This window comes from Martes martes (genome assembly GCF_963455335.1).
Source record: "Martes martes genome assembly, chromosome: 1".
Taxonomy (NCBI): Eukaryota; Metazoa; Chordata; class Mammalia; order Carnivora; family Mustelidae; genus Martes; species Martes martes.
Window position 1 is genome coordinate 5,091,367 of NC_137888.1, and position 12,488 is coordinate 5,103,854.

The following is a 12,488-nucleotide window of genomic DNA, read 5'->3' on the forward strand; positions in this document are numbered from 1 at the left end:
AAATCTTGATGGAGTGTAGGTTTTGTGCATTTATGTACTTGTCAAAACCTATCGAACTATACACTTTAAAGTTGTGTATTTTACTGTATATAAATTGTACTTCAGTTTTTTAAATATTAAAAGATAACCTTCCTAAGGTTCAAAATTCCTCAAAAATGAAATAATTAAGAAACTTACTTTGCAAAATAACAACTTTCTACTAAGAGAATTTTGTTAAAAATGGGATGGTGTTTTGGATGGGACTGTAGAAAAGCAGTAGATGTCACAGGTTAGTGGCTGGCTTCAAACCAATAAATAGTAGCTTCCCTTCTGGTTCCAGTCCTCTGTGATTTAAAATGAAAGGCTATTATTTAAACACTTTCTTCCATATCATTTTATACCACATGTGTAACACATTCTAACTTCAGCATGGCTTTTAGTAAATCTGTTTTTTTGTTGTTGTTGTTGTTAATTCTTTTTTGAAGATTTTATTTATTTATTTGAGAGAGAGAGAGCAGGGGAAAGGGCAGAGGGAGAGGCAGACTCCCCGCTGAGCAGGGATCCTGACATGGGGCTCGATCCCAGGAACCCAGGATCATAACCTAAGCCAAAGGCAGATGCTTAGCCAACTGAGCCACCCAGGGGCCCCTGTTTTTTTGTTAATTCTATTTAACAGCATATAGAAGGCACATAGGTATACAAGTTCCTTTAGCTTATGCTATGATGGGGATGGTTTTATGATTCACTCATCTAAACTTTAGAATGGGGTTAGGTCTGGAGTGCCCTTTTTTTTATTGTTTTTTTATAAATTTTTAAAAATTTTTATTATGTCCAATTAGTCAGCATATAGTATATCTTTAGTTTTTGAGGTAGTGTTCAACCATTCACTGGTTGCTTATAACACCCAGTGCTCATCACAATGTGTGCCCTCCTTAATAGCAAGTTTTATAGATACCATAAAAGGTCATCATTCTGATTTCAGAAAGTCAGTCACCTTAAATAAACCCTAATCAATCAGCTTGAACCTACTTTTATTTAATTTCAGTTATCATGGTAATGGCTAAATGGATTAATTAAATAAGGACTACGGGATATCTTGGATAAAGCATTTTCTGTTTTAAAGTCCTTATGTGTAGCCATTTTTATTGTGTTTTTTTTTCCTTAAAATTTTCAGTTTGATGAGTTCAGTATTTTCTTGTTTTACTTGCTAGCAAAAGAAAAAAATATTTTGAGCTGTACCTCTTTGAAGCATCAATAGGTAGATACAAATATATTCTTTTATACCCACAACCGAATGACAGCATTTTTTTTCTGTCCTTCTTTCCTTCATCCTTCTCTTATTCCAGCATGAAGCAGCAGTGTATTTAGCACGTAGTTATAATTTCTAGGCCCTGTAATAGTCACTGAGATGATGAATGTTTCTTTCTTCCCAGTGAGAGCCCCCCATCTAGTGGGAGAGAGACAGGTGACAGTCCCACAGGCTGGTGTGACAAGCTGCAGAGCAACTATGGAAGAAGAAAGGAAACTTAACCAAATTTAGGTTAGGAGACACATGAGGCAGGTTCCCGGAGGGAGGGAGTGGGGTTCCTGAGCAGCAGGGAGTTACAAAAGAGAGAAAGGAAGGTGATGTGTTCCTGGAAGAAAGTCTGTCACCTGTGGTGGTGGGGAGGCTTGAGACAGCAGATACACTTACTTCCCTGATGTGGTAGGCTGAATTGGCTAGAGACCAACATGGGGGAGGGTAAGACACAGAGCTAACTTTGGTTCACAGCTGGAAGTTTCTGTGTCCTGAGGTCTGGAGGCCATGGGAATTGAATGAGGAGATCTAAAGAAAAGAAAAAAAATCAACAGATTAAAGTGAGACCAGGAGTCCAGAAGCCCAGAGGGGAGGCTCTGTGGTCCACATGAGAAGTGGTGATGGTTGGAGTTAAGGTGGTGGTAGCAGGGATGACAAAGCTAGGGATAACTCAGAAGATACTTTGCAGAAATCTGTGGCTAAGTAATTGAGAAAAATGTGTGAGAAGCCTTGATGACAGACTTTCTCCCCAAGAGTAGCTGGCCAAGGACTGTGCTGGATGTTGGAGTGGGACATGAGATATCTTATTGCCTCCTCCATTCTCCCTCTGGCCTCAGCACATAATAGTTGGGACAGGGAGCTTTCTCTGTGGGTGGCTAATGCCTGCAGTGAGTGACAGCCTCTTCTTCAACTACTAGGAATCAGGCAGCTGCTCAGATTTCAACTTTTAATTTAAGTGGTCAAGTAGTTGAATTTTATCATCACTTCAGCTGGATCTTGTTATGAATCAACTAAATAGACGCTTTAGGTAAGATGAAGAATCTTATCATTTTATGCCATTTAGAATGAAAGAGCATTCATATTGCAAAATGTGGACTTAACATTAACTTTGGAACACAGTTGTTACTTGGTTCACAAAAAAAAAAAAGCAAAGCTATAGTTAGGGAAACAAAACCCACTTGAAAATAGCAAACAGCATTAGAGAATAATTATATGGGTCTTTATTTAAATCTTTAACTTGAGTTTAGAGATGTTTTTTCTCTTGGAGGTTTTAAAGTTTTTGGTCTGAGATGTGGTTTGGAAAAAACCAGAATCAGAGTGAGGAGCTTAGAGACCTTGAAATTGCCTTGTCACAAAGAGGGTGGTTTGGAAGCCTTCAAGAGACAGACTAGTAATTACAAGAGCAGAATGATATGTTCCATGAAATCTTCATGGAACGAGTGAGATCCATCAGCCTTGATGTGAGTAGGGTTTAGAAAGAGAATAAAAATGCAACATTTAGTCTCTCAGTAAGAAAATCAAGGTCCACATTTCTGCTTGTTCATTTTCCAGGTGACTTTGAGAACATGATTGAATCTCTCTGATCCTCAATTTCTTAATCTATAAAATAGGAACAGCGAGACTTACCCCTTGGAGACGCTGAGACGATTTAATTAGGTAACAAGGTAACAGTCAGCATGACCTTGGCTCCTGGCTGGCAACAGAGGCCTCTGATGACTCTCCATGAATGAGTTGAGGGGACACAGGTGTCCAGGCATATGTTCTGAGGTCAGGGAGGGATAGCAACAGACAAGATATAGAGGTTGTGCCATGGTAGAGTTTGCCCATCTGCCTGTTGTTATCAACAAATATGGGCTTGATGGAGGAAGCGATGGAGAACTACAAATGTCTTTGAACAGATTACCTTGAGGGAGCAATACCAGTCTGGAGGCAGGTGATGGACTGTGCTGTGTGCACAGGAGGGCCAAGGGAGACCCCACTAGCCTGCATACGTGCATCCCCAGAACTCTTCCCTGCATCTCTTCTTTCCTCTTTTCTTCCTTTCAGTCCTGTCATGATCGGGACACCTGTTAGCTGTGTGACCTTGGGTAAATTCCTTAACCTCTCTTTACCTCCATTCTCTGATTCATAAAATGGAGTGATATTTAGTAGGGATTTCTGGGGGTTAATTAATGTATTCATCCCAGTGCCTTGCACATAATAAGCACTCAGTGGGTGATGACACCATTCTACCCTTTCTGTCTGTCTCTTCGTGCCACTCACATCCACGTGATTTTGAAACATGATTGAGGACACACTACACAGAAGAAGCCATGGGGAAATCCATGCATTAGGTCATTAATTAGAATGAAGGCCTTGGGAATGTAGTCTAAAGGTAAAAGTACAATTTATTTTTGAAGGAACTACAAGCAGTTGGGGGTAAATTGCTTGTAGGAGATGAAGGTGACAACTAAGATAATTCAGCTGAGGTGTAGAATGAATGTGTATGACAGCAATGGAGTTTTGGAGCCCAATACTTAGTCATCCCTTCTATCACAGTCTTATGACCTCAGGTCATTATAGAGCTTAGCACAGTTTTTTTTTTTTTTAATTTTTTATTTATTTTCAGCGTAACAGTATTCATTGTTTTTTCACCACACCCAGTGCTCCATGCAATCTGTGCCCTCCCTAATACCCACCACCTGGTTCCCCCACCCTCCCACCCCGCCCCTTCAAAACCCTCAGGTTGTTTTTCAGAGTCCATAGTCTCTCATGGTTCACCTCCCCTTCCAATTTCCCTCAACTCCCTTCTCCTCTCCATCTACCCTTGTCCTCTATATTATTTGTTATGCTCCACCAATAAGTGAAACCATATGATACTTGACTTTCTCTGTTTGACTTATTTCACTCAGCATAATCTACAGTTTTTGATTGTTTGGGTCATTGGGAAGATTTATAGAGACCTAATTTAAAATATATTAGCTGTTATCAGAAGGGAAATTAAAAGAAAAAAGAACCAAACAACCTTTAGCTCTTATGTGTGTGCCCCATGGCTTACACTGGCTGTGGACTGATGATCTCCCAAATGTCATGCTCAGTCGGGTGACCTTGGCATTAATGAAGCCATTTGGAGGGAAAGTACTAGACTTAATGACAGAACACACATGCCCTTTGCTTCCTATTATTGGCTCTGCTTCACTGAGAAGAAAGCCCCTGATGCGATGATTTTCTGTGATTCCAAAGGAGGTCCGTGTTCTCACACTTCTTTATGTCCTATGATGTATCTGCTGTTTCTGGCTTTTAATGACGAGATGCCACATAGAAAACAAACACCATGCAAAAGACTTTGAGTTGACCTTTATTTGGCAAGGAAACTAAAAGTTACATGAGGCCACTACCTTATTGCTATGTTTAGTGATCCAATTTTTGATACCATATTTGTGCTATCATTTTACTTGATCTGTTGATTCTTCCAACAAATATTTATTAAGCATCTATTTTACACCAGATATTCTGAGTGCTGGGGTACAGTGGTGATCAAAATAGCGATCCCAAGTTCCTGCCCCATAAAACTCACATTCCAGTGAAAGAGACCACAAACACACAATGTCAGGTATCTACATGTTCTATGAAATTAAAACTAGTTGGAGGATTGAGAGTGATAAGGATAGGAAAGGTATGTCGGGTTGGGTGGACAGGGAAAGGCTTTTCGAAGAGATTTTGGAGCAGACTAGAGTAAGGTGAGGGAACAAGGCATAGCGAGCGCCAGGCAGAGCAACCAAGCATGAAGAACCCAAGACAAGAGCTAGCTTTGTGTGTTCAAAGAGCGGCAAGAGAACGGTGGGCTCAGTGTTCTGTAAGGGAGGAGGGAAAGCATTGAGGGCAAAGGCCAGGCCATCTTTCTGGTTGTGATGGGAAGCCATTGGATTTTAGTTTCCAGTGTCATAAATTAAATCTTACATAGGCTTTGTCCAATTACCATCTTGACTAAATGCCACGCAGGAGAGAACGGCAATATTTATGTACCTGCCCCATTCCCCCCACCAAATAGCTTCCAGGTTTGCCTTCAGTAAAACAGAATCCCTGTCTCTGTTGACAGCTTAGGGAAGCTTACATCCATTCTTTGGAAATATATAGCTTCTTGGAAGCCGTGCATTTCAAGCATTAAAAAAAAAATGACTGCCTGTAACATTGAGAAATACCTGTTCTATTATAAGCATACTACTCTTCCTCTCTTAAAAACTACAAAAATATTATAAGCATACTGCTCTTCCTCTCTTAAAAACTACAAAAATAATTCCTTCCTTTAGAAAACAGACCAAGCCAAAGATCACTGTATTTTAAACAGCTCTTATTTTTTTGTGAAAGTTACAAGTTGAAAACACAACATTCAAAAAAATTTTAGTTTGTGCACACTTTTTAAGAAGATTTTATTTGTTTATTTGACTGAGAGAGACACAGCGAGAGAGGGAACACAAGCAGGTGGAGAGGCAGGCAGAGGGAGAAGCAGTCTTCTCACAGAGCAAGGAACCTCATGTGGGGCTTGATCCCAGGACCCTGGGATCAGGACCTGAGCCAAAGGCAGACGCTTAATGACTGAGCCACATAGGTGCCCCATTTCTGCACATTTTTAAGCACAAATTCCAGGTAATTTTCAGTATTCAGCTCCCTCCAAGGAATCCCTGGGGTCTTGAGATACTGTCAGACTACGTGGGTCTCATGACACAAAGGTGTATGGCAAGAATGGCTTATGTTGCCTTTTGGGGATGTGACATACTTATTTGGTTGAATCTATCCCTTCTATTTCCTTATTCACCATCCTCCTCCACTTTCTATTGGAAAGCCAACAAGACTGGCAAATATGCTCACTACAACGTACCAAATAAAGTGTTACACAAATAAAAGGAAACCAAGATATAATTTTATTTTTTGAAAAATTTTATTTATTTATTTACTTATTTATCCGTTTGAGAGAGAGGGAGAGAAAAAGCACAGGCTAGAGGGAGGGATGGAGGGAGAGAGAGAGAAAATCTGAAGTAAACTTCTCACTGAGCGCAGAGGCAGATACACGGTTTGATCTCTTGACCTCAAGACCCTGACCTGAGCCAAGGCCAAGAGCCGGCCACTTAATGAACTGAACCACCCAGATACCTTCCAAGTATAATTTTTAAGATGGGAACCAGCAACTTTGGGGAACTATAACCCAAACCATACAGAGTATTATGTCTTCGGGTCCTATCATAAGTTTTAGCTCAAATTGCAACAGTTCCACTTCCGGTATGTATTTCCTTGCCCAGAATCCTCCTGGAATGCTTTCTGCTCTCCACCCTCAGAAGAAAGTAGGTCTGTCCCACTCAAAGGCTTTGGGGTGTGGGGTCACTCTGATCTGTGGTATTAACTCAGCCATGGTACTTTGGACAAAATCTATTTCCCTATTCTGTAAAAAGGGAATAATAATACCCATTTGTCAGTCCATTTCACAGGCATTTTCAGAGAGCTTTCTGTGTCCTATCGCTGTGTGCCATGCTGGGATACAATGGTCTGTGGGAAAGGGACGGTTCTTATTCTCCTGCAGGGCAGAGCCTGATGGGGGAGACAGGCAGTGAAAGCAGCAATATCAGACATGCTCAGTAAAGGCAACAGCAGGTAACACAGGGTTCTCTGGGGGCACTTAATCTCATCCACAGCATCAGTAAGGGGCTCCAGACAAAGTGGACTTTGCTCTGAGATGTAAATAATCGTAAGTGAGAATCTGTTAAACAAAGACATGAAGAAGCTTATGTGAAGACCCAGCAACAAGAGCCGTCGTGGGGGCTGGGGGAGAGATGGGGTCTTACAACAGCCAGAGGGGAATGTCAAGTCAAGTCGTAAAGAGCCTTCAGAGTGTTGTAAGAATCTGGATTGTATCAAGGGACAACGGGAATGCACTGGTGGTTTGAAGCAGGAACTCACTTCATCCAGTTCGTGTCTTGGATTCTTCAGTCACTGTGTGAGGAACGGATTGAAGTCAGGCTGTAGGTGCCAGTAGATCCCTTAGCAGGCTGCCCCAGGAACCAGCTAAGAACCAGTATCGACCTTGTTGCAAGGGGAGTTCCTCTGAAAGCAGAGTTCGATGTCCATGATTGGCTGCTGATCGCTTATGTGAGATGTGATTCCTGGGTTCTAGAGTGAGGGATGGGGGTGGTGAGAATGAGATCAGAAGGAGAGAGAAGATATCAGTTAAAGTTGTTTTAATGAGCTGGTTGATGCTGTGGGCCGCTGGGACTCATTTGTACTCTGAGGAATCCCGAGGAGTCCCACGGAACAGTGATTCTCAAGGTGTTGTCTCTGGACCAGCAGCCTCAGCATCACTGGTAGATTATTAGAAAGACAGTGTTTTGGATCCCTCCTCAGACCCACTGAGTCAGGACTTTGGAAGATAGGGTTCGGCAACTCATGTTTGGGCCAGCTTTTCAGGTGATTGTGATGCCCTCAGTGTGTGAGAAGCACAGCCGTAGAACGTGCCTCAGAGTAGTTCCACGGGATGGGTTGGGGAGGAGGGGCACTCCCCTCCCCACCCTCTCACTGTTACATGTTTGTCTCCCACATTTCTGTGTTGCACCAGTGAAAGCAAGTAAGAACATGTGACTCCCAAGAAGGCCCCAGACGGCACAGAGACTCGTGCTCTGGGTGTGGCACCCTGGCAGGTGTGTGGAACTGTCCAGCCTGGCGTGCTGAAACCAGAGGGAGGGAGCGTGTGTGGCACTTTACCACACACCCTACCTGCCCATCGTGATGAGAGCATGGCAGTGAAGAGATGAACAGAATTTGAGGATATGTGATAGAGTTTGGAGGAAGAGCCATGAGCACCTGATAAAAGGAGACGAAAGAGGAAGATATGAAAGATAATTTGTGGTTTTATGGGCCATTTCCACCTGTAATTACCTTACACTTGCACTATGTCAATGGTTATTTCCCATGTAAACCTCTTTGATCAGTTTTTAAGTAATGTCCCTTTGGCTTGGAACCAAATTGAGGGGAGGGGTCATGGATCGATTATAATTAGACATGTTTCCAGAGGAAATGCAAGTGATTAGTTACCCTGCCCATTTGACAAAGGGTTTCCTTCTGTCAGCAGAATTTGAGCCAAACAGAGCGTAGACTATAGATGACTGTATATTTTCCTTCCACCTGGCTGGAGTGATTTTGGCATGTTGCCTCAACCTTTGCAATCTATCCTTGAGGTTGATTATTTTTACTAGAAACTTTGCTCTGTATAATCTCCAGCATTTTTCCTAGAAATAACTTTTCCAGCATGAAATAGTCATCCCTTATCACCCAATTTAAATATATTTACATTTTATTGGATATGTGTGTCTCAGGATATCATCTAAATGAAATAAAATTGCTTAATAGTTAAGCAATATTGAAGAGACCTATTGGCCATATAAATTATTTAATTTGCAAGTTGGGAGTTGTGTTTGTTAAGGATACGTTAAAGCTGGACATACCCACATTTATTAAATTAACCAGCACACTTAGAGTACTCCATAATTTCCAGGCACTATTCTGAGACATTTGCAATCATAGTCCATTTGATCCCCCACCATTCTGATAAAATCAGTGCTGTAATTATCCCCAATTTACAGATAAGGAAATCGAAGCCAAGAGACATTTAATAACTTGCACCAGATCATCCAGCTGGAAGAAACAGAGTTGGAACTCAAGCACTGGTGTTTAGTCCTTGGCTCTGTACTCCTAGCCATCACTGTCATCTCTTTCAGAAACAGCAGTGAGTTCCATTTCCAGCTGCTTCTCGTGTCTACCATTCCCTCCTCCTAGGGTGTTTTATGACCAAAATGATCTTCACTATGGTTCATATCATTTCAACATGCATTTAAGCATCTAACTCACCTAGATTCTGATCTTTCTACCAGTCCATTCATGTGATGGTTGGACTCCCTATTGATCTGTAACACATAGGCCCATTTTTGTCTAAAGGAAGAATTCTGGAATCTGCAAAGCAGACAAGATTAGCTTTTACCAGGAATTATGGAAAGGAGAGGAAGAACGCTCACATTTGCTAAGGGTCTGACATACAGGAGACACACTCCATCTCCTCTTACATAGTACTGTGATTGCTTTGTTGGAAGTTCATCATATAATTAATCATTTTGGTATGAAAAAGTTTCTGAGATTCTGATTTTGACGGAAAAGTTTCTGAGATTCTAATACCTTCAGATGCTGCCTTTTCTAGAAGTACCTGTACCATCTCTTTCAGAGAAGGCGCGAATACTCTTAGAATGGCAATAACTTAACAAGGCATTTGCCTTCTCTTGACAGGTATATTCTACACAGAGGGCATGTGTATGTTTTGGGTAGGGATCCTTTTTTTTTTCAGCACTTCACAAAAGTCACCAAATACTCAGTTACTTAATTTTTTTTTAAATAAGTACACTTACTATAAAGCCATCATGGTACCTCACTTTAGTTAACCTCCATTGTCCTCCATTGGCCCAGGAGAGTGCTGACATCAAGAATAATGGTCTATGTGTCTTCATCAGGTTTTTGGGCAAAGTTCAATACCATGCTACGTTCTTTATTGCCTTTAGAGGATGCCTATTAATTTTCCCTTCATCTCCTGTCAGAAGAAGAACAGACAGAAATGCTTTGAGCAGTGCACACCCAAGAGGAATACTTACTCCTGATAATTACTCTTTGTTCTTTCGGTTGTGGTCCTGATTCTATTTGCCATGGATTGGATTGCCGAAGATCTTCCATAACACAAAAGAATGTCACATACCTGTGGTTTAGTCAACTTCCACACATGAGCCCAGTTTTTCCAGGTGCAAAGTAACTTCAGTTTGAAGAATCTCATTGATTTCCTACACTGAGGTCACTTTCCTAATTTGTTCCAGCTCACAAATACTGTTTTCCAATTTTTCGTGTATATTAACATACAAACATTGTTTGTATTTTAATGTTCATTAAAATTCTTGGAATTCTTCAAATCATACCTACGGGTATTAAAATAAGTTGTGTTGTTGTCTGAACTAAAGGTGACATTTCTCTTTTCAGTTCCTCCCAAATTTGTGGTTCAGCCACGGGACCAGGACGGGATTTATGGCAAGGCTGTCGTCCTCAACTGCTCAGCCGAGGGCTATCCTGTACCCACCATTGTGTGGAAGTTCTCTAAAGGTATGACGTTACTTGGTTTGCTCATTGCCTGCCAAATGTGTTCGAATCTAAAGACTTAGAGGAGCATTTCAAATCCTTCCAGACATGCTTCTGGCAAGGAAATATGTTCCCACCTCCACCAAGTCTGTCTTCTCGGCTTACCCCTACTGGTCCATCTGAGTGTTTTTAATTTGGACCAGGAGTGCCTGGTCTTGTATAGCCTGCCCTGGGAAAGATCATGCCTGGGGCAGGGAGTCAGTGGAAGTTATTTCAGCCCCTGGGAAAGCTCTGTGTTGCCCGCTTGAATGGTGTGACTGTGATCTGCTGGGGGAGCACCACACACCCCTCCATATGCAGATGAAAGAACCAATGGTCAGAATTGCTCATTGTTTGAAAAGCATTTCCCCAGAACATATACATATGACATTAAGTGGGTTTAGAAGGTTAAAAATAAAATTGTTGATTGACTTATTTACCTGGTTATCTTAGAATAGACAAATTCCATATCATTTGTCTGATACGGTCTTTTCAAAACACTCACATCTGTGTCCCATGTTGAGCATCCAGTGTTCTTTGTTTGAATATGTCTGTCATATTTAAATATCATATTTGAATCATGCTTTCTCTGCAAAGGCAAAGTGGCCTCGCCCGTTTTACGGTAAGGCTGTAAATGTTGCAGAAATAGAAACAAGTAACATGCAGGCTAATGGGGAACATTCTAGACACCATAGAGATCATTTGTGTCCATCCTACAGTCTCCTCCAGGGAAAGGTTCTTCCCTGTGCTCACCAGCATTTTGGAGTTCTCTCTCTTTTCTTATTCACTCATCTTTACTCAATAATTTATGGATCAAATGGTTGAAGGTCGAATGCACATGGGTGGGATAAACAAGCAAATAAATCACGGTCTCTTAACAATCTAAGACCTACTAGGTGTGTTTAATTGTTCTCAGTATACTGTTTATTTGTTCACTTTATTATGGTTTGTGTTCCAGGTATTGCTTTTTAAAGTAACCTGTTGCATTTCCTTATTGTGAAAATAACATAAGGAAAGCAAAACAAATGGGCCACTTACACCTCCTTTCCGATATATTTCCTTCCAGAGGGAGAGAGAAGGGAGCAGGGGAAGAGGGTGCTAGAAGCTGCTTCATTACAGGAGGAAATCAATTAACTTTTTTTAGAATTCCCTGAGGCTACTCCCCTGTAGGCTGCCATATGCATTGTCCATGTAAAAGCAGTTTATTCAAAAAGCTAATGCCTGTTATTCAGAGTATCTTCCTACATGACTTTTTTATTTTAGGTCATATTTGAAGCTGCATGTTACATTACATGAAAACAAACAGCATGCGTTTAACTTAGTTTATATATATGTCCATGTATGGTATTACGAACATTCCCCACAACACTCACCTTCTTCAGAATTATTTCTAATATTTGCCCTTGTGCAAGGCTCCCTCTTTCCCCATGAGATTATTTTCAGTTTCTCCGTACTGTGAACTCCACGGGATAAACAGCCTTGGATATGCATGTGGGGCAGCGTGTGATTGTCTCCTTTAGGGAAGTCCTCAGAAGCACAGTAGCATGACCACATTTATGCCTTTCAATCTGTGCTGGCCCAGGGCCCTTTGGAAAATCCTGCAGGGTGAGCAGTGTGTGCCCCTGCCTCCTCACCAATTCGAAAGTATCTTTTTATTCTTAAACTTTACAATGTGATGGTTGAAAGCACTTTCTGTTTTAATTTGCATATTTGGGTTACTAACAATGTTAAAACATTGTTATCCTCTGTTGACTGATCACTTCTGCTTCCCTTTTGGGAAGTTTCTTATTCGTGTTACTTACTTGCTTCTCTCCATGTCTTATTTGTCTGATAGAGTGTTTCTAGTACATGACATAGTACTTCATCAGTCATGGATCTGATGACATTTTATTCCTTCCCATCACTGATGGGCAAAGTAAGTTACGGTAGCCTTTTTTTATTTTTAACTTTTTTGTGCAATATGAAGTCAACCAAGAAACAAACTGAAACTACAACAAATATTTTATAAAGTTAAGTTCCCTCCAAATAGCATCATTCAAAG

General features: G+C 41.1%; 1 protein-coding gene across 2 annotated transcripts in view; it reads left to right on the top strand.

Annotated features, from left to right (window-relative positions):
• The window catches only part of DSCAM (DS cell adhesion molecule), a gene marked incomplete at both ends in the record, with an annotated part of 750,628 nt that overhangs the window by 498,622 nt on the left and 239,518 nt on the right, over positions 1–12,488 (top strand). For both annotated transcript variants that reach the window (XM_080825484.1, XM_080825483.1), the window contains one exon: positions 10,313–10,432. In XM_080825484.1, the coding sequence (XP_080681610.1) occupies positions 10,313–10,432 (120 nt within the window). The remainder of the gene's footprint in view (positions 1–10,312; positions 10,433–12,488) is intronic.